The sequence below is a fragment of the Chelmon rostratus genome, chromosome 11, assembly GCF_017976325.1.
Source record: "Chelmon rostratus isolate fCheRos1 chromosome 11, fCheRos1.pri, whole genome shotgun sequence".
Lineage (NCBI taxonomy): Eukaryota > Metazoa > Chordata > Actinopteri > Chaetodontiformes > Chaetodontidae > Chelmon > Chelmon rostratus.
Window position 1 is genome coordinate 6302717 of NC_055668.1, and position 26471 is coordinate 6329187.

Sequence of the window (26471 nt, forward strand, 5' to 3'; positions counted from 1 at the left end):
CGTAAAATCACGGCTGACAGAAAAGCAGGAAAGTTGACTTCGTTTTTTCTTAAAATATTCAAAAACTCCCCTGCTTTAATATGTACTTATGGCTTTATACCGACTGCTGACGTTAAACCATGAATCCTTGAATACCGTTAAACGTTAGCTAGTTTTTTTTGCAGTGTCGATACAGGATGTCTTCCACTGCTTCTGTCATAAGGTTAATAACGTAACATCAATGCATTAAATGATCTTAATACGAGCATATCACTTCGAACATTTTCTGTTATTCTTCAACATTTACCTTGTGACCCGGAATCATCAAAAGGTCACAGTGTCACCTGCCACTTTCTCCCAAAACAGGTGGCCTGTTAACTATTGACCATTAGACGAGGAGAATGTTGTATCCAGAAAAAAATCTTAGTGACCAGCCATTTTTGTGTGGTTTTGACAGTTAAATGAACATGTTGGTATTTGTGTCACATTGGTAAACTGTCATAGCTGCCCTGTCCCTGCACACACAAGTTAATGAATTCCTTTTGAAGCCTGAGGGAAATTTTATGACTGACATAGAAGTTCAAACATGTCTTCTGACATTGAAAAGTCTAACAAAACAAGTTTGACTTGGCAGAACCTTGCACATCAGGTTGAACAGTTTCATGATCACATGGAGGGAAGACGACAGGTGGCGAAATATTTTGAGCTATAAACACATACAACCCTACCCTTGGTACATTTCATGAGGGATGTCAAGGCACACATTCAGCAACTGTGCAGGTCCCTTGGAGCAGTACTGAACCTTACTCAAAGCTGTACCCCGTCACTTTGGTGGTCACACTAGGCACGAAACTAAGATATTGCAACCTGAAATGCACGTCAGAAACTGCCCCTTTTTATTATTTGGGACACCCAGCAGTTACCATCCCCTTGCAACATGTTAAATTCTCATTCAGCACAACACTTTTTTTTTTTTTTTTTTTTTTTTTTTTTTTTGCCTGTTTCAGGCTTCTTGGTTTGGCTGGAGCATCAGTTCTTACTGTGAACATTTTGTGTTTTCTATTTATGATGTAGGCTTTTGTTCATGCTGCTCTACAAAGCAATGGTGTGATCCACAGGCATCTCACAGTAACATAATGTAACTTAAGACTTTAACCTATGAAGTACCAAAGTCGTAACACTTTCTCTCTCCAACTAACTATAAGATATTTTCCAGATATTTGAAGTGTAGCACTGGAAACAATGAAGACAAAGGTTTGCTCTCCTCAGGGGCTTAAGTATGTGATGTCATGTTATGTCATGTCTTACTGATAAGTACTTGTTGTGCATTGTGTTTGTGTTCAGCTCAAATCAAGAGGCGGCTCAGTTTGTTGTGGCAGGTAGCTTGGGTTGCTTTTTGCCTTGCTGCTTTAACCAGCACGACCAAATAATGTGGTCAATTTCATATATTGATGAAACTGGATGAAATGAGAGACTGGGTACCTCGGATGTGGCCAGCCTTTTCTTCTATAGCCCTCCATATATAGAGAGGGCGGAACAGAGCAAATTTGTGCAGAATACAGTTTACCAATTTAAAGACTTCATTAAAGCATACTGCCCTAATCAAAGATGGACAGTTAAATAATTGGTTCTAACCAACTAAGGCTAAAGTGTGTGAGCAGTTAGCGTTTTGGGATGCCTGATTAAACAGTTTTTTTTATAGATGTGCGGTCTTCTGACAACAGGGGGTAAAACATGTCAGCAACACTTGTGTGATCTGTTATTTTGAAACACAAAATAAGTGATGTCAGAAATGCGGTGGGAACAGATAGTTCTTACCTGCCAAGGTCACGCTGAAGATCATTGGCCATGTTTGTGAAAACATTCCTGTTTTTGAAGTTATTTAAAAGCTCAGTCTGTGATCAAATGTAAATACAAGGGTTACCACACCGCCAAATTGAGAACAGAAAATTGGAACCTGTTAACATTCTCCATTTAAGTTACGGAGGATTTTATCTTTATGTGGACAAACGCAGACAGCAAGTAAATCTATTAATGCTGTTCACTTTTTTGATACTCTGACAGGTTTCAATAATGTTTGTAAAACATGTTACTACTGCTGCTACATTTTATAGTTGTTACATTTTATTTTTAATACCATGCTCTAGGATGAGCTAGCTCTACACTGAAATATACAATCAATGCTGGTCCCTTGTATACATTATATGGATCAGCATCTGGTGAGGATGGTTATGCCTGCTACATGTTCAGTCTTTCAGCAATACCTCATGTATGCAGTCATCAGTTACATATTTAAGACACTTACATGGTTCTGATTTTAAAATTTGTCACATGGAAACATCAGCTAGAGCTGGACTTGTCAACTGCCTCATGGAGTTTCAGCATTAACTAGCTACACGTATAAATTCTACTAGCGTGAGTCATCATTTTAACCGACAGAATCTGTGGCCATCCGCTAAACAATCCAAGCCTGACTTTGTTTACTCCTGTGAGGTATCGAAGACCAAGTGTTTTAAAAATGAATGGTAGTTTCGGTGGGAAATGTGGTAACAATATCACTGTAACATCCATATGTGCTGCGCGAGAATGGAAAGCTTGACAGTTACGAAGGAGATTTATTGGGGGGGGTTTAGTGAAGGGTCAGTTGTTGCAAGATAAGTGAATCTACTATATCAAATGTTATATGAGAGTTTCGTGAGGATGGGAGTAGATGTTTAAAATAACAACGTTGATGTCATTTTGGTTGGTGGTTTATTGGCATGCGCTTCTTAAAAATATAAGCATGGGTAATTGAAGTGATGAATTCAGTAAAGTAATAACTGTGATTGAATTGGCAGGTGATTTATAGGAAGTTTGGTGCTTTGACATACTAATCTCACAGTTTTCATATGATTGGCAGTACCCAAAATTGAAGTCCAAGTTTCAACTTGGACTCACAATCACTGCAGGATAAGATTAAATATGAAAAGATCTAAGTGTCTTTGACCAAACGAACAGAGTCTTGTTTTTAACTTCGACATTTGTTCACAACTGGCCAATCCATCTTTTTTCTCTAAGAATAAAACACGGGATCATGTGTTGTTTGGGTTCCCTTTTTTTAAGTCAAAGCCACGATGGCTGCTCCCCTCGTTATTATGCTGCATGTGTCACCAGAATTCTCCATCCTGTCTGTGAGTAGTGGTGAGCAGATGCTGCAATGTCTCGTCCAATCACATTGCTGTGCCGCTTCCGTCAAAACAGTCACTGGCATTTGATAGCTTGTGTAGTGTGTACTAAAAGGCACTTATAGGAATTTGACGCAGCACTTTCTGTCAATATTGAACTTTGGAGTTTGAAACCATTTCCCAAGCACATGGTACAGTAGCAGAAAGAAAGGAAGGGCATGTGAGCTTTGTGAAATGTGCTTTAACTGCGTGCTACGGGTGTGTGGCAGAGGCAATAACCCTGACAGTGTTTGAGGAGCTGATAGCAGGAAGATGTATGTCATGTCCCCTTGCTTCCAGACTGTTGTGTACCCAGCCTCTATCACTGACAAACATAAGGCTCCACAGGCTCTTATCTGGGCCTACCGCAAGCAGCCAGCTGCCCCTGCAATGCAGTGTTTCACAAATAGATGTGGGGGACACATTTCAATCCAGCCTGCCCTTTTTATTGGCTCTCACACATCCTCCTTGTTCTAGTCTTTTCTGCTTTTCTTGTCCAGATCCTGACCCTTTTGTTGTTTGTATGAATGGGTATATAGATATGTGCTGTATGTCTATGACGAGGGGCCTGTAGCCTTGATTTGGTGCAATTTTTGTATGGGGTGGTGTCAGGGTCTACAGGTTCTCTGCAATCCTGAGAAAGAAAGTGACATTCATTTTCTTGTTAAATACAAAACTACAAAATTAGAGGTCATAGTCATATTGACATACATACATAGCATTGATCAAAGTGTTGTTAGGGATTTGGAGGTAATGTATGTGCTTGGCCATCATAGCCATACTCTATAACAAATAATGTGTTTTTCAAAAACCATCACTAATTTGGAATAAGTAGGAGTATGAAAGCAACAACAGTCATAGCTAGAATGTCACCAAGTTATTTGTAAACAGGTGTTCCATCAATACAACACACTTAAGTTGTGGACATAAACTTGACTTGTGATGGCCTGCAGAAATTACTTACAGCAAGCAGAAATGTCCTGTGTGTGTGACATGTGAACATGAGGTGTGACTTTTGAGACGATCATAAACAGGAAGTTTGGATTAATGAATTGTAATCCACCACTGGTCTTTGCTTCTTAACTTTGGAAGCCAGCCACTCGTGGGCCAATGGAGGCTTAAACAAATGCCTTTTCCTGGACTCCTGTGCATGTGTTGATATAATACAAAGGTCACAGTGCCTAGTACTAGTAGTATAAGTACACAAATTTGTTATTTGGTGTAGCCTGAGACTAATAAAGGTGGGAGGCTCCTGTTTTGATTGACTCAGTGGACAAACATTACTTGCTTGTTATGACTGAAACAATGTAAACAGACTTCCATGAATACTGTACAGATCAGTTTTTGTTGTTTTTAAAATGTCACAAACAATTTTATACTGTAATGCAATATACATTCAATAACTGCAAGGCTAAAATGTTTTTGTTGACACTGTCAGCAAGGTGTTGATTCAATGAGTCTGGTAATTGTAGAAACTAGAGTTTATTTTGCTGTCTTCGATTGCACAAGATTGTAAGGACATTCTGTTATTTCGTCCATCTCATGTGGAAAATACCAAAGACTATGTAACTATCACATCAGTATCAGCGTGGCAGCTGACACTCACTCATGTATCTGCCAAAGAGTCATTTAACCAGCTGACACATTAATAATCCAAATCTTAGACTCTGGGTCGAGGGATACAATATTGTTCCAGGGTGACAAACAGCTCGGGTTGTTGTTAAACTGACATGAACAAGACTAGTATGTGATTGAGTAGAAGCAGTCAGACATGGAGAAGCCCCCCCAGACCTTAACCTTCCTTTAAGATCTTTGTGGGCCAGAATCCGGTGTTCCTGTGCCCTGCCTTTGTGCTGAGGAACCTCCAGCTTTCCCACAGTCACGTGACCACTGCTGAGTGAAAGGAGCCTTTGTGGGGTGGCTTATGTGCTTCTTACAGAACGGGAGCCTGACTTGTGAGACGATGAGAAAGTAACAATGCTGTCACACTCATCTTTGAACACAGTGTCTGTCACACTGTCATCCTGTATTCCTTTAGAGCTCACCATCTGACCCCCTGTGTTTGTGTGACTTTAAGATGCTGTCCTGCGCCCTCTTAGATTGTCAAAATTACATCCTCAGCTAAGTGGAACCCATGTTGACGTAGCTTGACTGGAAGGATCTTCAGTCCCTCATTGCTTCACATCCTGGCAGTTTTTCAAAACAACTGGTGAAATAAAAAAGGATAAGACACGCTGCTATTTGCCTGTCCTTGAAGTTTCAAAGCAGTCGGTCAGCATTAGGTGGATTAAAGCTCATTGTGGAACAGCAAAGCCCCACTCGAGTTTGCCTGTTAGCATGTAAATAAGTGGTTGAGATGGCAAGTCACTTAGCTTCAGTGTAGTTCAGGCAACTTGCCATCATTAGATCTCATGTTCTTGAAGGACATTTTCATGGAATCCTTCCAGACCTTGTTAAGCAGTAATGGCGGAATGTGTTAGGTGTGGTAGCATCTGTCAGTAGTACGTGTCTGTGTTAGGGCTTCTTTTTTTGTAATGTGTAAATATGCTGCGAACCCGTCGTAGAATCACCAGCAGGCGACTATTTACTACACCTGATAAGTCAATGAAGTCTGGGCTAGATTGTTGTTGATGTTCGTTCTTCAAATTGTCAAACAGCACATGAATTCTCTGTATGCAGGAGACCATTTTGTACATGTGCTGCATAGGCTTATCTGCCCGAGTGTTCTGTTAAACAGGGTCGAGGCGACAGCAAGCTGGAGATTAAGGTTTCGCACAGAGGATAGCATTTCGGTGCTGTTGTATTAGGTCCTGTCATGCTGCAGGGCTGGGTTACAGGAATAAGAGCCAGTGAATCTAAGGGAGCCCTGGGTTTTGTTCTCTGCTGCTGTGCTCTTGTGGAGACATCTGTCCACCGTTCTACTCAGCTTCTCCACCTTGTGTTTTATAGCTGCCTCACTTTTAGGCAGTTGTTTTTTGCAATGGAAAGGCCCCCAGTGTAGAACATTTGAAATGGTCTCAAGATGCATGTTTTTTCCTCATTAGCCCTTTCCAGCTTTGCAGTGCAAACACACTATAATTGCATTTGATGTCGTGTTAGAGCGTCGAGTATTGTAAAGGCTCACATACCTGTCAGAAAGGGGAGTTGGGTAGTTCCGTGGTGAGCTCTAAAGGACAGTAGACAGAAATATGAATGGAGGGTTGACGTTTCCATCAGATTCCCCACGTGTGCCCGTCGTGGCCCGTAAGCCGGCCATGTCACCTGAGCACCTCGACCCTAAGGCTCCTCTCCTGCATCGTCATGTTTTATTCAGCACCAGGGCAGTATTGGAAAATCATCCATTGCAGGCAGGCAGCAACCCGAGCAAATAATTCAAGTTGGCGATCCAGTCTTTCACAGATGAGCCCCTTCTACGCCCCAGTAACAGAGCACACGTAGACCTCAGTATGACGATGAGAGAAGGCCCCAGATTTGACATCCATTATTCAACTGTGGGAGCAGGAGTTTTGAATTATACATGGTGTACTATGGGGATTCACTGAGTCAACTGCTGAATAAATGTTAAAGCCAATGTGCAAGTGCTGCTAGAGGTGGGCACTAAGAAAAGTTTGCTTTGAAGTGAATAGAAAACCTACCAACCTCTTTTTCCAAAAAGCAATTTTTTTTAATAAGAGGAGGATTTGGGACATGTTCGCCTTATATTTACAGAATGATGTCTCCATTGCATCAAAATTAACTGCCAATAAGGTTCTATGCCAGTTAAACTTGATTAACGTATCATAATTGAAGCACCAATACACTCAAACAATGTGGAAAAACTTGACAGAATATTTGCAGTCATAGGCAGTGGATGATTGTTGGATGTGAGAGTTTTCCTTTCATACTAAGTGTCAATAAAATATGTGTAAAGCCATGGAACTCGCTGTATTCAAGGAACAAGTTTAGCAATTGGAGCTCTTGTTAGTACCAGATATTTCTATTATTACTGATGTGGTAAGAAACATTTCCTACTTCCCAGTGAGAGAAAAGGAGTGGAAGATTTCCTCCATTACTGGCATACCTGTTGTTGACAACAGGAAATGAAACTGTAAACTCTAGATATGTCTTAACAGGTCAGACATGTGCAGCTAGTTGTCTAAACCTTGTCAGACGAGAGACGCTGTCCTGTCTGGTACCCCTCAACCTGCTTTGGACCCAGTTTTAAACCAACCTTTCACATGATTGTCATGGAATGGATAGGCCAGACTTTAAATTTGTGTTAATACAGTAGAATGAATCTTCATCTGTGATATGTATTGTGGTGGTGAGGATGTTTGTGTGCTGTTCCTTGGATTTTGTGAATATTAATCTGACGTTTTTCTGCCGACCTAGTATTACATTATGTCCATAAATGATAACCAAAATGTACATAATCATAGCCTGAAAGAGGAAAAACCAAACATCTCTCCTCATTGAATTTATGCCAGGGGTTTATGGGAGGTGTGTGTGCACTAATCATTGTTTCATTCATCCAGTGAAATGCCAGCTGTTCAAGGTTCAGTGTAATTATGAAAATGAGAATATAAATGTCGCATACAGATAGTCAAGCTGTAAATGGTGCGACGGCAGCAGTAAGGCCCTCAACCAATGGATTTCCTAGCAATGGGCTAGTCCCAGGCTGAATTGAATGTGAATGTGGCTTAAAGGAAGATCAGTAACACATTCTATGAAGACCACATCTATAGTGTGTTAAGGAGGCCTTCATAGTGAATTATAATACATTCATAATGCTCTCTATTGTACTGTATCAACAGTCATGACAAAGAGATGTGTCATAATGATTTATAACCTCAAGTGTATTATGGATGGTCTTGACTAGTTACAAACTAAAACTTGACTGTTGTGTCATATAATACATTATGAGTCCCAAGAGTCAACTATGCACACCTCAGCAATCAACTGTAGTAAATACTCACAGTATGATATAAAAGTCCATGCAGTTATAATAAGTTATCATTGTGTTCAGTAAAGTGACGTACATACTGTATTGATGAATCTACTGTATAATAATTCATGCTTCATTGTAGTGTTTCATTGTTGGTGCTTAGTAAAGTGCAACACATTTTCATGCATTTAAAATAATCTGTGCTGCATCATAAGTGGTTATTATGTAAGATGCCAAAATGCAGAGAATTACCTGTAGGGGAGCAAAATGCAGTTAAGACTCATTCTGACCTAAAATTAAATGTATGCACATAAACTAGGTACTGGTTTGTTTCTTGTCATAGTTGAGGAGTTTGGTTGTGGTAGTCATAGCCTGGTGTTGCTGAGTCTTTTAAATCCATTATTCAGGTCTAACCTATGACTATCTTCATTGGTACATAGCAGCTAAATTAAGAATGTCACTGGTCTAGATTCTTGAACTTAGCCTCATGCAGTGAGACACAGGGGTGATGAACCTTCCAGCCTGTCGCATGCTGCTCATTAATTATGAAAAAGCAATATATTGTCACAGTTGGAGATGTACTGCGCTAAGGTCAGGGAACTTAGATATCAAATTTCCTCCCAGATGTTGGACAGAAATGGTGCAGACGATGTCTAGGGGGTGTATTGTTCACAAAAACAGTCCAATTAATTCAAAGATGTTCAGCAGACAGGCTAAACATACTAATTGCTCTTTTCCTGTGAGTGAGGAGGCATAAGTTTGATGAGTTGGACTCATACCCATTTTTAAGTGGAAGAACAGTTTACTCAAAAGGACTTTCACTGTGTGGGAGATAAAATGTGGCAGTAGAGGATGGAGGATGTGTTGGCTACTTGTAGGTGGAGTGGGGGGTGTTAAGATATAGTTTGGCTTGAGGCCAGAGCAAGGCATTTGTCTGGGTGTCACACAAAAGGGAGACTGTCTCCTCGGTTTGTCTGCAAGTAAGCCACTGCATAGCCTAGCTGAGGGTTATCATAATATTGTGCTCACTCACATGGGGCTGCCATGGTGAATTTAGGTTTGAGTAGAATTGTGATTAATCCTAAAGGCAATGTCAGTAGAATGTAGCTCAAACTAGAGGCAAAGCAAGTGGCCATATTTAGTGAAAAGCAAGAGAAACTGTGCATAAGTAAGTAAATTTTGGCCCTCTATGGAATATATTGGTCAAAAAAGTATTGATTTTGGAACTAAATGGTAACTGAAAAACATAATGCCCTGGAAAATATTTGCCTTGTATCCAGAGGATGAAGAGCCTGTTAGTCTGTGCGTGCACATGCTTTGAACAGTTCTGCTGTGCTGTCGGATATGCTTGACAAGCAGTCAGCATATAACAGCTTGTTTGCCTGTGGGTTTATGTATTGATCGTGGCTGATTTTGTGCAGTCACTGGCCCAGTGATGCTGTTTGTGCGTCTGTGTTCCATCCAGGCCATTTAGTCTGGAGTTATTTGAGAAACTTTGATCATTCCCTCTCTCATTGTTCCCTAAATGCGGAAAAATGGCTTCGCCAACACTTTTCTCAGTTAGAATTCCAAGTAAGCCTGATCTAAGCCTAAACCTTTGACTCCTGTTTGAAGTCAGTTTGTGTTGCTGACTGCCTGCTTTTCACTCAGAGGATGTGGAAGATTATATTAGTCTTGCTTGCTCTCTTTCACTCTCTCCTCCAGTCTGATCATCATTTGTGAGAAATATAGGACTTTTCTAGTTGATAACTAATTTGCCAATATTTGTTATTTCAGGGTCTTCTTTTCTACATCCATTCTATTTCTTGTTCTAAATCTTGTTTTTGTGTTTCTCTGACATAATGGAGATACCTGCTTTATAATAAGGGATGTGACTGGTAGGGCTGGACCCAAATATTCAACTATTCAGATATTTGTTCTTTGGTTAGCTATTCGGTTTTCAGTTTTGGGATTCTGGCATTTATTTTTTTCCTAAATGTAGCCAGTCAATGAAGTCAGCACATCCTTGTTCTATATAAATCTTATAAATATACAGTAAATCTAGGATTTTTTGGAGCTAGTATGCTGTCTCTCTTCATCTGTTTCACAGCACTTTGTCAGGCTTTTTCTCAGATTCTTAGAATATTATTGTGATCTTTTATGTAGGTGGATAATTTATCCATGATAATAAAAAGTGTTATGTCACAAGAAGTGCATTGACTGGACCCTGTTCAATCAAACCCCTCAGGATTACCAACATGCATAAAACCGTTTCTGTTCAGTAATCTGGTAATTACTGTTCTTATACCAAGAAAATCTGTTGAAGACGGTTTATTTTGACCAGTTGGTGGTGATTTCTGGGACAGTTTAGGGACAGGTGAAGAATGTTTTGGTGAGTTTCATTTGTTTCTGTTGAGTTTGAATGAAGTGTGTTTTGCGATGATAAAATTACTGCTTTGTAAATGGAGTCTGGTGGCTTTGGCAAGAGCGATATAGTAGCTGTTTCCGGTTCAACCAAAAGGATCTTACTCTTAAACAGAAAGATCTGTCTGGGATCCTTTCCATAATGTTGTCAGACACTAAGAACAATGATCTGAGCCCGTCCTTGGCAAAATGACAAAACACTTTCGGTGGACGTACATTGATGATGTGCAAACACCCGGGGGGATTACATTGCAGCCGGTTTTGCAGCTGCCAAAACGGGCTAATGGTGACTATTGCTCTCCATTATTTAGAATTGCAGATGCTCTAATGTAGTTGTGTCTCTTCTAAAATCACCTGACATCACAGTTTTCATCAGCTGTAACACAACTGTTTTATAGTAATTTGTTCACACTCGAAGGGAAAAAAGTGCAAAACTGTCATGTAATGTAACTACCAAAAATATTCATTGAGATGTCTACAATCTTTACCCAGTTATCAGGGTGTATGTATGTGTTTCAATGTCTTCATCCTACCTGTGGGTGTGTGTGTGTTTGTTTTTAGGAGCTGCTGGGTGTGCTTCGCCACAGACGAAGATGACCGCACGGCAGAGTGGGTGCGTCCGTGTCGCTGCCGCGGCTCAACCAAATGGGTGCACCAGGCCTGCCTGCAGCGCTGGGTGGACGAGAAACAGCGGGGCAACAGCACGGCACGCGTGGCCTGCCCACAATGCAACGCAGAATACCTCATCGTCTTTCCCAAACTAGGTGGGTTGCATCTCACAAAGGATAAAATAAAGGATAAAATCAGGGCTGGGGGAGTTGAGCTGAATGCTGAGGAACAAGACAACCATAAAGCGACACTAGCTTAGCTTTGTGTTTTCTTTTGTGCCAAGATGCTTCTTTGCTGATGAGCACAGTAGAAGAGACTCGAGTTTAAGAGCATGGTGTCTGTGCTTGCAGAAAACTTAAAATAATTAAACGTTATAGGGACAAATTTTCCTTTATTTTTCTTTTCCAAGGTCAAGTGTGGCTGCACGAGTTAGGATTCAAATTCTCCTGGCTCTGTTTTGTTCATTTAAGAAGCAACTAGCAGAATTAGTTTTGGATATATCAGAAATCACAAAATTTAGTGGCATCTAGTGATGAGTACCCCACGCCTCACTAGTCCCTTATCACTATCAATAGTTTTTTTTTTTTTATTTCAAAATAGTACAAAGACATGTCAAATGTTGAAACTGAGAAATTTCATTGTTTTTGATTTGATGCCAAAAACACATTCCAAGAAAGTTGGGACAGGGTCATGTTTACCACTCTGTCGCATCACCTCTTCTTTTATCAACTCTCTGTAAGCTCTTGGGAACTGAGGACACCAATTGCTGTCATCTTGAAAGTGGAACGTTTTCCCATTCTTGCTTTATGTATGATGTACTGCTACCAAACAGGTCGGGGTCTCCTTTGTCACATTTTATGTCTCATAATGCAAACGTTTTCAATAGGTGATAAGTCGGGACTGCAGGCAGGCCAGTTTAGCAGCTGGATTCTTTTACTACAGAGCTATGCTGTTTGATTATGTGCAGAATGTGGTTTGGCATTGTTGTCTTTTGTTGCCACTGTCCCAACTTTATTGAAACATGTTTCTGACATCGAATTCTAAACGGGGATATGATTTTTAAAACACAATGAAATTTCTCAGTTTCAACATTTATTTTGTTGTTTTTGTGCTATTTTCAATTAAATATGTGGTTTCAGTATTTGACAAATCATCTTGTATGATGTCAGACTCAAATGCTAATAGTTGCATGGGTATTTAAACTTGGCCAGATTAATCTCGATCACCCTTTGATGATTTATAGACTTTATTTTATCATCAGAATATAACAGTAACAATTAATATGATTAGTTGTTCACATTTAAATGGAATCATTCATTCATCAGCATTCAGATAACAGTTTTAATAAACTGTACTGTTTTTCAGTACACTGACTCCTGATTATTGATTGGATACGATTTTGTCTTCATAATATGTAATTTTTAATCATGCTGTTGCAGCATTGGTGCTTTGATGCCCCAATAGATTTCTATTCATCAAAGGCCAAAGTGGCCTTGCCCTAGAAAAGACTTAATTTCAGGCTTGCTATATATACATGTCTGGATATATTTCCAAAGATGCTAGAATTAGGGGTGTCCTGATCTTTTCCTGCCAATACTCATAGCTGATCGTCCATGAGCCACATCAGCTGTCGTACAGCAGGTATCAATCTTTCTTATTTTGTTATAGCAGCTGGTAGACCTAAAGCAGTATAGGTCAGGTTGACTGCTTTGTAGAGTATTGTGATCTCTACCAGGTGCACAGAGTGAAGTCAAGAACCACAAAAAGTCAATATTGTGCTATTTGTTTAGGTATTGGAGTGCATCGAAAATTTAAAAGGTTATGTAACCTGTTCCTTCGTTGACAAATTTACATACATTAGTCAACTATAACTGACCACATGATCTAATGCTTGACTGACTTTATGAATAGTTTTACCTAGGGATGTCAGTTTTGGTTAATTTAGCTACCCCAACACCCATTAAACGGTAACTGAGGGGTTAATTTTGAGCTGAGGAGCACACTGGACTGCAACAGTCAGCACTGATGAAGTGACAGTTAGCTGTGATGTATCTTTCATGTGTGAGAGCTGTCCAACAGTCGGTGGCCAGAGCCAGCTTGTCTTCCTTGGCTATCTTGACTTTTAGCTCATCTGTCTTTTCTTCAAAGTGTTTTTCAATGCGTTTAGTCACCGTGGCTCTCAATGACATAACGCACTGGAACTCGGGGTACCGAACTAGCTCTTTCAGGGTCTTTGCCCTCTACCAAACTGACAACATATCGGTGTAAATGATTCGGCACACCAACCTGGTGATGGCTTCAGACTGGCATGTATATTCTCCCCCCGGCTAACAGCAACTTGTGCTCATTCTTAATGTTGTACAACATAGTGCTACTACCACTAAATTGAAGAGCTTCATCACAGAATTTACACATTACTTTGACTTACTGCATGAAATGTTCCCACACTGAACTTTGTTTAGTGCACTTCATTAAGGGAAGGGAACTGTTAGCCTCAAGCTCTTTGTGGAGTGTGTGCTCATATGTACGCATTTGCAAATTCACCGATAGACCAACATACCTAACCAGTTAAAAATATTGTCAGTGGTTAACTGATTAATGGTTAACCATTGACATCCCTAGTTTAATCATTTTGAGAATATTACGCAGCAGTTGGTCAAACATCTGTCTAAGTAGTATGAGTTATTTCTTTTTCTGTCAACATGCTTTGATTAGTCTGTTCAGTCAACAGAACAGTACAAAGCATGCCCAAGGAGCAATGCCACAAGTAACCTGTAGTAGGTCTAGAACTGAAATATATCTCGCGATGTTAACCAAAGTGAAAAATAATTCCCATACACGCCAAGTGATACAATCCTCGACAAAATTGAATTGGTTCTTCGTTGGCTAATGCTACACACTTCCACCATATTTAATGACAATCAAGCCAATAGTTTTTCTGTTATCCTGCTCATAAACAAACCGAACTGAAACCATAACCTAAAAGCACAATACCTCTGTTTCTGCTGCATCATTTTTTAACCTTTTTTTGTTCTCCACCAATTGAGCATTTCACTCCTGTAGCAATGTCACAATCACAATGGACAGTTTAGGTGTGCGATGCATTTTTAAGCTATAAAGAAAGTGAAAAAGATTGCCCGTCTGCTGATTTGCTATACAGCACTAAAACAGATTGAGAAATTGCCGAAAGGTTTCCAGCTCGTAATTCTGAATGAGATTTGTTGTACTGTCAAAATGTCATCACAACTCTCATTTTCCAGCAGTTGTCAACATTGAAGCAGCATTACAAAGCAAGTTTCCATGTAAATAGAGTGCTGACGCTTCTCTTTGAGGGCACTCTTAATAGCTGCTGCCTGTAACTGTACCCAAAGCTCTGAGAGCTATTCAGTTTGTCTTGCCTGAGTGGATGTTTATTTACTCCGGAGCCAGCATAGGTTCTGTGGTGATGTGGGTAAATATTTCCTTTCAGCCTGACGAGGAACAGGAGGGTACTCACTTGTTACGCTTCCCAGATCCTGGCTGATTGACCAGCAGCAGTTTAGAGAAGCGGCTGCCTCAATTATCTCGACACGTCAGAGTGACGAGGGCCTCAATTGTTCCTAAACACCAGCTATGAGTCATCTTAGTGAACATACACAGCCTGCTTATTTGGCCAGAACTGTCTCAGATCCCTTCATACCTCTCTAAGACTGCGACTGACTTGTCCTCATGCTGTTTGTTGCACAGCATTATGCAGTGACAGAAAAACGTTCTAGGTACAGCAAAAAGAGTAGTTGTATCCCTTTTGTTGATTTTTTTTTTGACAGATAAGTATCAAAACTTGGACTCGTACAAGGTTAATGGTGCACAGTTGTCACCGGGTTACCCATCAGCCATTTGGCCGCTGCTATTTCAACCTCAAAGAGAGAAGTTGCAATTTGAGACAGTAGCTGGCCCTAAGACAATGTTAGTCTGCAGGAGGCCTGGCCCAGCTGGTAAACAGGTTCATGTATATTTATAGTGACCAAGGCTGTGCTGTCAGTCACTTTGGTGCTATTAGAAGAAGGTTCAGCTCAGCTTCTTTACACACTCCTCCTCCTCAGTAAATAACCCTGTATGTGTCTGTATCTCCCTCTGAGAGCTGATTATTGGCACTTGTTGCTGGGTGTTTGTGAATGTGTCCGTCCGGCTCTTTCCTTTTTATGTTTTAGCTCCTGTTAATTGGTTTCTAGGACAGTCACTTAGTGCTGCAGTGGAGCAGATTTACATTTAATGTGTTAAGCAATAATTAATTAGTCATTTAAAAAATCTAGTTTTTTTGGGTCACCGATTAAAAAGATGTTTGCATTACCTTACCAGAAAAATTATCTGATTATTATAGGGAAGTTGAAGAGGGTCCAACAAGGTTGTTTCTAAAATCGGAAAGAATCGTTTCAGATCAATGCGTGGCTGAAAGAGATGCCCCAAAGCTAAGAACATGGGGTTTGAGTGGAGATGTTCTGTGTTTTTCAGTTTTCATGAAAAATGATCTGATATTTTCAACAATTCAGTTGGTGCCTAACAGGAAGGAGAAGTTATGATTGGGTGTTGTTGAATAGATGGTGAATAAGGAGGCTGCAGTGTCTGTCAGACTCTAGCTCTGCACGTACACTCTGTGTTAGAATCAGTTATAAAATATACAGTATGTTGTCTGCTCCAGACGCCAACTTGAAGAGATGAAGATCGAGGCCATTTCACAGAAATACGATTTATTGCTTCATTTATACTTATTCCTAATTTTAATGTGTGTTTTCAGGCGTTTTCCATTCAGCTGCTTCAGTTTCAAGGTTCTAGTGTTGCACATGCTGGCTCACTGTCACAGACATTTGAATAGAACAGAACTTGTGCTTTCCCTACTAGGACATGTCACAATGTCTGCTGTAAAAATGGCATATTGTGCAGTTTATTGAAAGCATTGATGATTAATTCACAAGGTTTTTATGTTTTCTATTGGCCTGCCCTGGGCATGTAGGAAATTGTGTATGTGTCCTTATGGTTCACAACAATCAATTGAAACTGGTTAGCTGAAGAAATGTTCAATTCTCAAATTCAATGTACGTCACAGGAATGAGGTTTACAGGATTTACTGTAAGGGGGTTGGTTGTTTAAACAGCAGCCCAGTGTTTGTGTCTGAGATAAAGAATGACTCTTGGTTACAAACTCATCAATGTATAGCAAAGATAGAAGCACAAAAACGTGTAGAGATTTAGTGAAATTGAGGTGAAGCCATGCCTGACTGGTTGCCAAGCAACATGGTAAAATGAACTGTGTACTTTAGGCTATATTAGAACAAATCTCTCCCAGTCAGGGATACACTGGATATTCATGCACCCTTTCCTCTTACTGTTTGTGTGGTTTTATTTCATTTTCTATAATTCTGAAATCCAAGATGACCTGCTGGAGCACCGAACAAACTTATTTTGGAGTTTTGCTGTGGGATTACTGAAATGAATTATTTTCTAGGTTAACATTCAACTCTAAATTAAATGCAAATCTATGCTAGTTCAGTCCTTCAGAACTCATGTGATTTTTTCACAAACATGTTTGTGTTATCCATTGTTAGTCTCACTCACAGGCACATAATGAATTGAGTCTCTGTGTGACACAGTGCCATTTTTGAAGTCACGATTTAGACACATTGCAGCAGTATTTTCTCACAGTGTGCCTCGTCATTATGTCTTTGTGGTTAGTTATTCTTGGCCAGATCTTTTTTTTTTTTTTTTTTTATAACAGCCAGTGACGTACAAGGTAAAATGTTTGCCCTCAAGATCCTGACGCTTCCTCCAGAGTTTGTTTTGCTTTGTCTTGTGTTCAAATGCTCAAGTGGTTTGGCCAACAGCAATAGAGCATTGTGATGGATGGGCCAGTGGTGTGTTTTGAAAGGGAACTTCCTCTTTACTGTGGCTGATTTGCTGAGTGATGGCGCCCTTAAAGAATGATACAGCAGGCTTCTGCTACGTTCACCATTCATTTACTGAGGACTTTAAAGCAACCATAGGCCTGTGTTACCTTTTGATTTGACCGTGTGTCACTTTCTTTGGTTTCCCTTCAGTTTCGATGACAGACTGTGAGGATGTGTGGGTGGAGGCAGCACATCTAACTAGCTGTTAGAGAGAAAACTTAGTTTTGCGTTTTTAAGTGAGAGAAGCATCTAGTAAGGTTCAGACGGCTCCTCTGTGAATCAGGACCTCTATTGTGTAAATTAAGTTTCTTTCGTAAGGCTTAAAGTGGGAGCATAGTAGAGCTGTGGAAGTAGCATGTATTTGCAAAATGTCCTATCACTCGGAACTGTCTTTAATGACTACAATGATTGGTTGACAGGTAACTGGTCTGTGTCCATGGCTGTGAAATAAAATATACGCAGGAGGGACAAAATGGTTACGTTGTTGATAAAAAGAGATGCTTTTCTTTTCTTTCAGAGAATCAAACAAAGTTTCATTCTAATGACTTAATTCTGTATTTAGCTTCACTGGGTACAGCTTTATTTATTTATTCATTACACTTGGTGATTGTTTTAATGTTCACTTAATTGACTGACAAAGTGGAGTCTGAAGAGAATATTTTTTGATTTTAATGACTCTGACACAGCTCAGAAAACTGCAACTTTTATCGGTCAAACTGAATGTATATTGTATTAAATTATTTAAAAAAATCATAAGGAATGAATGGGATATTATGTTTTTAGTGTATAATTATTAGAAAGAATGGCTTTCTAAATTTATGAGTTGCTCTTGAATGCACCATGAAGTCCCTATCATTCCCATGTGCTTAGCCATACAAGTAATGTAGATTTCAGAATTTATGAGAAACACACGAATTCACAATTAAGTTCCCGTCCCTGTGTCTGGACGGGACCCTCAGCATAAGTCTAATCACATGACTGCTTTGGTAGAAACGTTCACCTGCTATTGTGGTGGACAGCCTTTCGAGATTTACTCACCAACTGGAAAATTGACCGGCATTTGGCGCTTGGTGGGTGTTAATTCATTACAGACCCATTGGCGTGTGTAAATGAAATTCACATTTCAGGGAGTCTTTTTGTATTGTTTTTATTGCACATGCTCATATTGCAATGATAATGAAAATAGGATTAATCGGTCAGCACTATACAGCAGCTGACTGATTATGAGTCTAAGTAATTTAGGAGTCTGCCGGATTGCCTCGATCCTCTCTCAGTCTTAGATGTTTAAAAATGCTTTGTGAATTACTCTTAGATCAAAAATATAAGACTCTTAGGACTGATCTGCGCCTTACTTTTAGGAGTTTTAACTTCAGGTTAGCTGTTTTAGCTTCGGCTTAGTGAATCTCTATTCAAGTATGTTAAAGTGGTGTATCACAGAGGTCAAGCAATTTCTAGCCTTGTTCTGAACACAAAAAAGGCAATTTCTTCCCCTAGCAGCTGATTGGATGTGGACCAGACGTGGAGCAGTGGCTGGTTATATGCACAGAGCCTGTTGAGTTTACCTGAGAGGCTCCTCGTCCTCAGGGAAAAGTGTCTTTTTCCTAATCCCATTACCTAGTGTCAGACAGAGGTGGCGAGGGAGTCGTGCAGAGATGCTGGATGTGTCTGGGAGAGAGGAGTGGGAGTGAAACTGGGTCACGGGAGGGGCTGACGGAGCAGAGAGGATATGGGTGGAGTAATGCCGCTGCTCTGCTGATGAATCCATGAAATCACAGCTGTCCTCCAGTGTTTCCCTGCGACGTTAACATGACATTCACGTGACGCTGAACTCAGGGCTGTGGCGGTGACATTTCTAGATTCTGAAGAACAGAATGTGCCTCCGACCTGATCCTTTCCAGTAGAGCACTGCATGCAAAAATTGCATGCTGATTTGCTCATTTTTACATCTCCGTCCCTGCATGATGTCAGACTTGGGTCAAACTGCATTTGCAAAGCATTTGGGTTTGTTACTTTACCACGTCATGACTGTTTTTTTAGGGTCGGTCTGAAACTTCCGTTACTCTTTGGCAATTGGCCACACTGCACTGAAACCCAAACCAGCAATGACAAAGTTTCAACCAGACATCTCAAACACATCATCCCACATCTACATTCAGACTATTGATACATCCAGAAGATTAAGTCTCTGCACCTCCTGCCTCAGATCTTCTTTGTGCCGTCTGAGGAGTTGTAGTCTCTAGCTGCAGGATACGCGGGGCATTAGTGCACTTCAAAGTGAGCAGGAGGAGCATAACGTTGTCTGTTTTGCTGCATCACTGCTGCAGTGTTCCTTTACAAAAACAGTGTTCATGTTTCTTTATTATGGTGTGTATGATGTGTTCTATAGGCCCACTGCTGCCTTATATTTGTGATTTGCTTGTTGTGCAGACATGGTACCATGTTTAGTTTAAAACTTTAATGCTGAGTATATATATGCTTCCTTTTTAAACTAATTTTGGTGGCTTGGCTTCACAAGCTGTGGTACTTGCAGCAGCTTTAATTAGCCTTCAGAATAATAGCAATTTAACAGCTTGGTGACAACACTGCGATGACAGCTTTCAATTTGGGTGATAGCTGCGGACAGGTAGAGACAGGGAGTGCTGCTGGGAGGTTTCCACGGTAGTTATTTTCTCAGGGTTGCTGCAGAGGCCAGCTCATTTCTAGAGGCTTGACAGGCATTACTCATGTTTAGCTCCCAGGGTGGGACCCCTGCCTGCTGCCGGATCAGATGGGGGGCTTGATTTGGAGCCACAGATCACCTTTTCTATTAACCCAGGTTTTGATTGTTTTCTCTGTTACAGCACAGAAGATATGGAAGCAAGCCACACTGCAGCCCACAAAGAGTAGCGTTGCTATATGCAGTGCTGGTCCTATTCCCACCGGCACCTGCTGCAGAGCCAAAGGCAGCCTATCATGCTAATTTGGCTGGCAATATAACTCTGAGGACAGTGTGTCCTTGCTGCTCCTTCTTTACTGACACTCTGTCTAGAGAGAGTAAACAAGCCAGCAGGAACAGTGTGCCAGCATGCATGCCCACTACTGAGGAATTGCAGTTACACCCCCCCCCCTTCACTTTCCCCCCTCCCTTCTTTTTAATTATCTTAATTATGGAATCTGCTGCCAGTGGCTGAAATGAGTTGCTCAGCTCTCCATCCTGCCAGCGGCCATTAAGGGCGACCCAGTTCCCTCCGGCCGCGATGCCGTAATGCTTAGGCACGGAGAAAGCGGAAGAGATTCCAACCCTGTCATCAGAATATGCCGTATGAATGCTCTCAAGCAACGCGAGATCAATCCGGTCAGCAAACACAGGTGCAGTAAAAAGGAGCTCTGGAAAACATCAAAAGGCTGGCAGAGGACGAGAGAGAGCTTCTGTGTTTATAACTACTTTGGAAAGAAAAGTGTGATATTTCCGTTGCGTGTTAAGTAGCTTTAAAAGTGCCAAATGCTCCTTGTTTGCTTTGGGTTCCTTCCTCAACAAGTGGCCAGGAGCACTGCTGTCTGAAGAGAAAGACCTTAAGGCTGCTTAAAATGCTGCACTGAACTGTGCTCCAAACTCAAAGCTTTTACAGAGTGGATGTACTCAGCTGCAGAAATAGGTGTACAGCTAACAGGGGCTGGATTGTATACAACTTGTGGCAAGTACTTATGGGTAACAGCCTCACGGTGGCCTGGCTGTGCAAACACCTTAATAAAGTCTATCTTATGTCCCAACTGCAAAAACCCAGAACCTCAAAATAACCACCAGGCCCCAGAATTATTTTTGAAAGCTGCTGCTTTTTTACACATGGTGTGTAGGCTAATGTAAATGTTCCCGTTAGCCGTGTCACAGTTTGGTGTCACTGCTTCGGTTTTCTCTGTGGAGCTCATGAAAATGAATCTGCTCAGGTGTTTGCATTAAATCTGTCTGCGTCCTAAATGATGACTTGGAGATGGCTCGGCAGCTCCGCCAGTAATTCCCTAGCCAGCAGCCTGTAACCAACTACAGCACAGTTGTCCTTAACTTTAAGTGACGGGAGCTTTCTGTGCTACAAGGTCGATCTGTTTTTTACTTGCTCTACGTCAGCCTTGTAGCATAAATGAACAGGACAATATATTTATCAATCTGCCGCTGCCATGCCAGAGGGGAAGGTGTTCTTGAACCAAGTCCTGCTTTCACAATGACCAGTGACTCAGCACTGCTTTAATACCACTTCACTGCTTTATTTCTCAACCAGACAAGACGTGTCAAAATCTCTATTTTAAAAATGGGATTATAAATGTCACCCTTCCCCAGTGACGAGCGTGTTTGTTAGAAAGCCTGTTGAAATGACCTTTGACTCACTTTCTTAAAGATGTACGATTGTTTTACATCTCTGTGTAATAACCCACCATTAGATGTATGAAGGGAAATGGCTGTAACCGCTCACAGCTGAACAGATACGGTCAGATCATGTGTTTTTGTACACAGTATTTGATTCTGGTGGATATATTTACTTTTGCTTGTCAGAACTTACCACTATACGAACTACTGCTACCACTATGAAAGACCCTGAAAACCTGCCATCAAATCTTTATAACTTTTTATAGATTGAAAATATGTATATTCATAAGCATTGTTGCTTATGAATATCAAATCAAGCATTGGATTTTTTCACATGTTGAAGCTGTGTTCAAGTGGGCTGCTTTCAAAGAAATACTTAATACATGCCAAACACATTTGTTACTCATCATGCTTGAAGCATTTACTCTTGTAACGTTAAAAAAAAAATACAGTTTGAAAGTGTAATCAGTTGCCCAAACCAAAGCAAAGGTTCTGATTCAATGAAATATGTGTCTGATCACAGGCAGTATCATTGTAGGACTAAGTAGCTCTACACTGCAATATTAGAACAGGGCTGTCTATAAAAGCAGTCAGCTGGAGATAACATTTTAACCAACTCAGGAAACAAACATTAGCTTCTTTGCTAGCTAGCTACTGCTGATAACATCTGCCAGCAGCAGTGGTCGCTGCAGCTGACCAAATCGCGGGGTAGAAGTGATACTTTTGTCTGTCACTGTCTGAAATAAAGGATGCATTGTTTAAAGAATAGAAGATCATGAAGACTTTAGTTGTAAATTTGCCAGTTATCACTGTAAACTGTCTGTGTGCCATGTGAGACCAGACAGCTTTACAGATTTGTTAACAGTAACTAAGGTTTAGCGCACAACAGAAGCCTCATGTGAAATACCCCAGACGTTCCTACTTTGGCAGAAAATGTAGTGTTTGCTGTATGTAGGACAACTTTGATTATGAAACAGTAAGGTGTTTGAACCAACGGGTTTCAGGGCCTTTAAACCCAGGCTGCTCTGTGTCGTGGATGTTGTTTTGCAGTTTTTACATAGTTGCACTGCAGCAACACATCAAGGCCCCGTGCTGCGTTCTGGGCTCGGCCCCTCTGGTAACGTCCCCACCCCGCTCTCCTCCCACTGACTCCTGGGCAAGTTATTAATAGGATGTGGATGGGTCTGTCTGAGTGAGGAAATCAGGTTGCCTTCCTGTAAATATTGCATGATTTCCCTCGAGTCTGCCTAGAATGCCAGAGAGGAGGATGCAGTAGAGAATATTTTTTTTAGGTTGTGCTCCTGATGTCAGACGTAGCTGCTCTGAAGGCACGTTCGGGTTTCAGATTAACCCTTACTACATGGGTGTCAGGAGTCAACCCGCTTATTTAATCTAGGTGGAACCTGCCTGAGAAGTATCTCCCTGCCTGCCAATAACAATAATGAGGAGGTGTGCACCGCACCTGTCCTGTTTCAGTTTTTTTTTCTTAACTTTCACATTAGTCCATTGTTGTCATTCTTCCTGTTGCACTGGAAGGCTGCCTGACCACATGATATTTATTTAGGGTGAACTCCCTCGTGTCTTCAGTTCTTTCGCTCTCGTCTGAATGCAGGCAGATATGTAGACAGAAAGGGAAACTTTGTGGTTATAGGTCACAGTGCTCGCTAAATTATTGCATCTTTTCACCTGCCAACTTTTATGCAAGAGTAGGAAGCACAAGCAATGATGGCCGGTGCCTCTCTGTGTAGAAAACTGCAAGGTTTAATTGTTGAGTTTGGATGCTTGTTTAGTTCTAGTGGTTGTTTTACCAGCAGGAGTCTCATGACCCCTGCTGTACACTCTGTGTTGTCCCCCACGATACCTTCCAGTTGGCTTCAGCAGGATCATCAGACCGCTAGAGTATTCAGTCTCAAGGTTACAAGGTAACTTTATTGATACCCGTAGGTAGATTTGTTTTGCAGTCTGGAGAGGGCATCTCAAACATTATACACAACATTCAGAAACACAGGACACATACAGAAGACAGATTAACAGCAGACATTGACAGGTACTCCCAGCAGCTCACTGATCATGGTTAAAAGACTAAAATAAATACATAAAATAAATAAAAGTCATTAAATATCACTAAAAATGCCAATATAAGACCTGTTAAGAGCATGCTAAGAAAACATAAGAGCATGATCCAAGGGACGGTAAAACAATGATAAATAAGTAAGCAAGTTAAGACCACATTAAAATAGGACAGACCTCCTATTTAAAAGAGAAACCGCAGCAGGAACAAAGCTGTTCCTGTAGCGAGTGGTCCTAACTCTCGGGACTATGAGTCTCCTTTTTGATGGTAGCAGCTGGAACTCACTTGCCAGGGGATGGGAGTCGTCAGTGGAGATGGAGCTGGCCAGTCGCTGTACCTGCCGAGTGTACAGCGACTGTAGGCACAGCTGTGACTCCCCAATGAGCCGACCAGACCATTTAATAATCTGGTTCACTGAGTTCCTTTCTTTTAAGGGCAGGTTTCCAAACCATGACACAAGTGAAAAAGTTAAAACCGACTCAATAAAAGCACGATAAAAAAGTGTCATCATGGTCCTATCAATGTGGAAGCGGGACAACTTCCGCAGACAGAATAGACGCTGGTGTCCCTTCCTGCTCACAGCTTCGCAGTTTAATTTAAAATTCAAAGTGGAGTCGATGATAGTCCCAAGATACTTATAAGATTGCACTTGCTCAATGGCTTGTCCCTTGATTGTCAGATCTGAGAGTATTCAGTCTCATGTAAATGACATTTAACGGCACTGTAACAGAAGGCGTTTGAATGTTTGCTTGTGACAGGATGAATTACAGAAATCTTTTTGCACTCATGTTCAGTGGGATTACGTTAAAGTGAATTAATTAAAACAGAAGTGCCAATGGTTTGAGGTAATTTAGAAACGGTACCTTCATTACATAGTTCGTCCGGAAGAGAGCAATGACAAGTAGACTTTTTTCTCTACGAAAGGCCCAGATCAGTGTGTGTCTTGGTCAGTCATAATTCTTTGAAAAAACAAATCAAAGGCATGTGTATCACCATGTGTTAACCGTCTAACAATTACCGTATGCCGATATATATTGTTTACAGATTTTTTTACTTCGCAATATCCGCCTCATATATTCCGTTTCATTTGGGTTGTACGAACTAAGAGTTGCATCTCTACAAAGTCGGTCTCACTCTCGGCTGTTTCCTCCTCCAGGTCCTGTGGTTTATGTGCTCGACCTGGCGGACCGGCTCATCTCCAAGGCCGGCCCCTTCGCAGCCGCTGGCATCATGGTGGGCTCCATCTATTGGACTGCTGTCACCTACGGAGCTGTTACTGTCATGCAGGTCTGACCAAAATATCTCCTGAGGGGTTTTCTTTTGTTCGTTCAGTCCGATTTTGACTGTAAATTAAATCATTGTCTGCTCAGTGTCAGTTGCTTCTTTCCCTGATTCTTTCTTTCTCATTTGTAAGTAAAAGTCAACCAGCTTCACTCCTCCGCTGTAGTTTTCCATTCTGACAGTCCCGTCTGCTCTCCAGGTGGTGGGCCATAAGGAGGGCCTGGATGTTATGGAGCGGGCTGACCCTTTGTTCCTGCTCATTGGCCTGCCCACCATCCCCGTCATGCTTATCCTCGGCAAGATGATCCGCTGGGAGGACTACGTCCTGCGTCTGTGGAGGAAGTACTCGAACAAACTGCAGATCCTCAACAGCATCTTCCCAGGTAAGGACACGAGTGCGAAACTCTAGCACTCGGGAATGTCCTTATTTGTCTTCGTGCTGCTTTCACTGTTTGCAGCTTTGACCTTGGTTAGATATTGTGAGATGAGGATAAGAGCAGGAGCTGTAACTGTATTCAGCAGTCGTGTTTGGCTCGAGCGCAGCCTCCACTGCTGGAGAAAATGGTAAATTAATAAGATGATCTCTCTGCTTATGAGATCAGCTGTACTGTCAGGTACAAACTGTAGACTACATGGAGGAAGTGGATGTAGCCACCATGATGTCACCCGTTGACTACTGTTTCGAAGCCTTGAGTTTGGCATTTTGGTCATCGCCATCTTGGTTTTTGGGAGCCAGAAGTGACCATATTTGGACTAGAGGGTGGAGCTAGGGAAGAGCGAAGGGTGGATCCGACTGAGATCGATGAGGTTGCCATGGTAGCTACTTTTCAATAAAGAAGGTAACCACACCCTAAAGCATACCCTGCCTTTTAATCTTTTTTACTCTAAATGGGTCCATAATTTACAAAGTGAGCATCATTCTGCACTGAAGAAGACTTGAAACTAGTGATTGAGACCATAAACTCGTTAGAAAGCTGCTCACTGACGTAATTAATCGAGTGAGAAGTCAGGTCATTTTCTCATAAGCCCCTCGCCCCCTGCTGGCCATTAGAAAGAATGTGGGCTTAAGGCACTTCACTTTGCAGACCCGGAGGCTACATTCACTTCTTTTATACAGTCTTTGGTACAAATAAAACTGCGTGTTTCAGCTGGCTCCCCGCCGCTGTCTGTGTGCCTTTGCAGGGATTGGCTGTCCAGTTCCTCGTATCCCAGCCGAGGCCAGCCCCCTTGCAGACCATGTGTCGGCCACACGGATCCTGTGCGGCGCGCTGGTCTTCCCCACCATCGCCACCATTGTGGGGAAGCTCATGTTCAGCAGCGTCAACTCCAACCTGCAGAGGACCATCCTGGTGGGTACAGCCAGAAAGCCCCTCGTACATCATTACAGAAAATACACAGCAGTTTGATGAGAGGAGCTTAAATAGGAGTACTGAGAATCGCGCTGTATCTGCTGTTTATGTGTGGTTGATTGGTTAGAATTCATTTTATAGCTGTCCAAGTGAGTTAATTGATAATACTTTCGACATGTTCCCCTTGGTTAGCCTCTGGTGATTTGAAGCCAACAACTACCAACTAGCAACTAGCAACAATGCTAGTGAATACATGGTTTCAGTTCAGCAAGTGTTAACTGTATGAGCCACTGGTACATGAGAGGAAGCCCACCTCCTCTCCCACCTAGTGCTGACGACAGAGAGGTAACCAGAGTGGCTCGAGTGATCCGAGCTGCACTGACACCACTGAGG

At 41.4% G+C, this 26471-nt stretch overlaps 1 protein-coding gene across 1 annotated transcript in view; it reads left to right on the forward strand.

The window, feature by feature from the left end:
• Positions 1-26471, forward strand: part of march5 (membrane-associated ring finger (C3HC4) 5) — a 30273-nt gene that overhangs the window by 473 nt on the left and 3329 nt on the right. Inside the window, exons 2-5 of the mRNA XM_041947326.1 lie at positions 11071-11273; positions 24605-24735; positions 24929-25112; positions 25912-26078. Coding sequence (XP_041803260.1) covers positions 11071-11273; positions 24605-24735; positions 24929-25112; positions 25912-26078 — 685 coding nt within the window. The remainder of the gene's footprint in view (positions 1-11070; positions 11274-24604; positions 24736-24928; positions 25113-25911; positions 26079-26471) is intronic.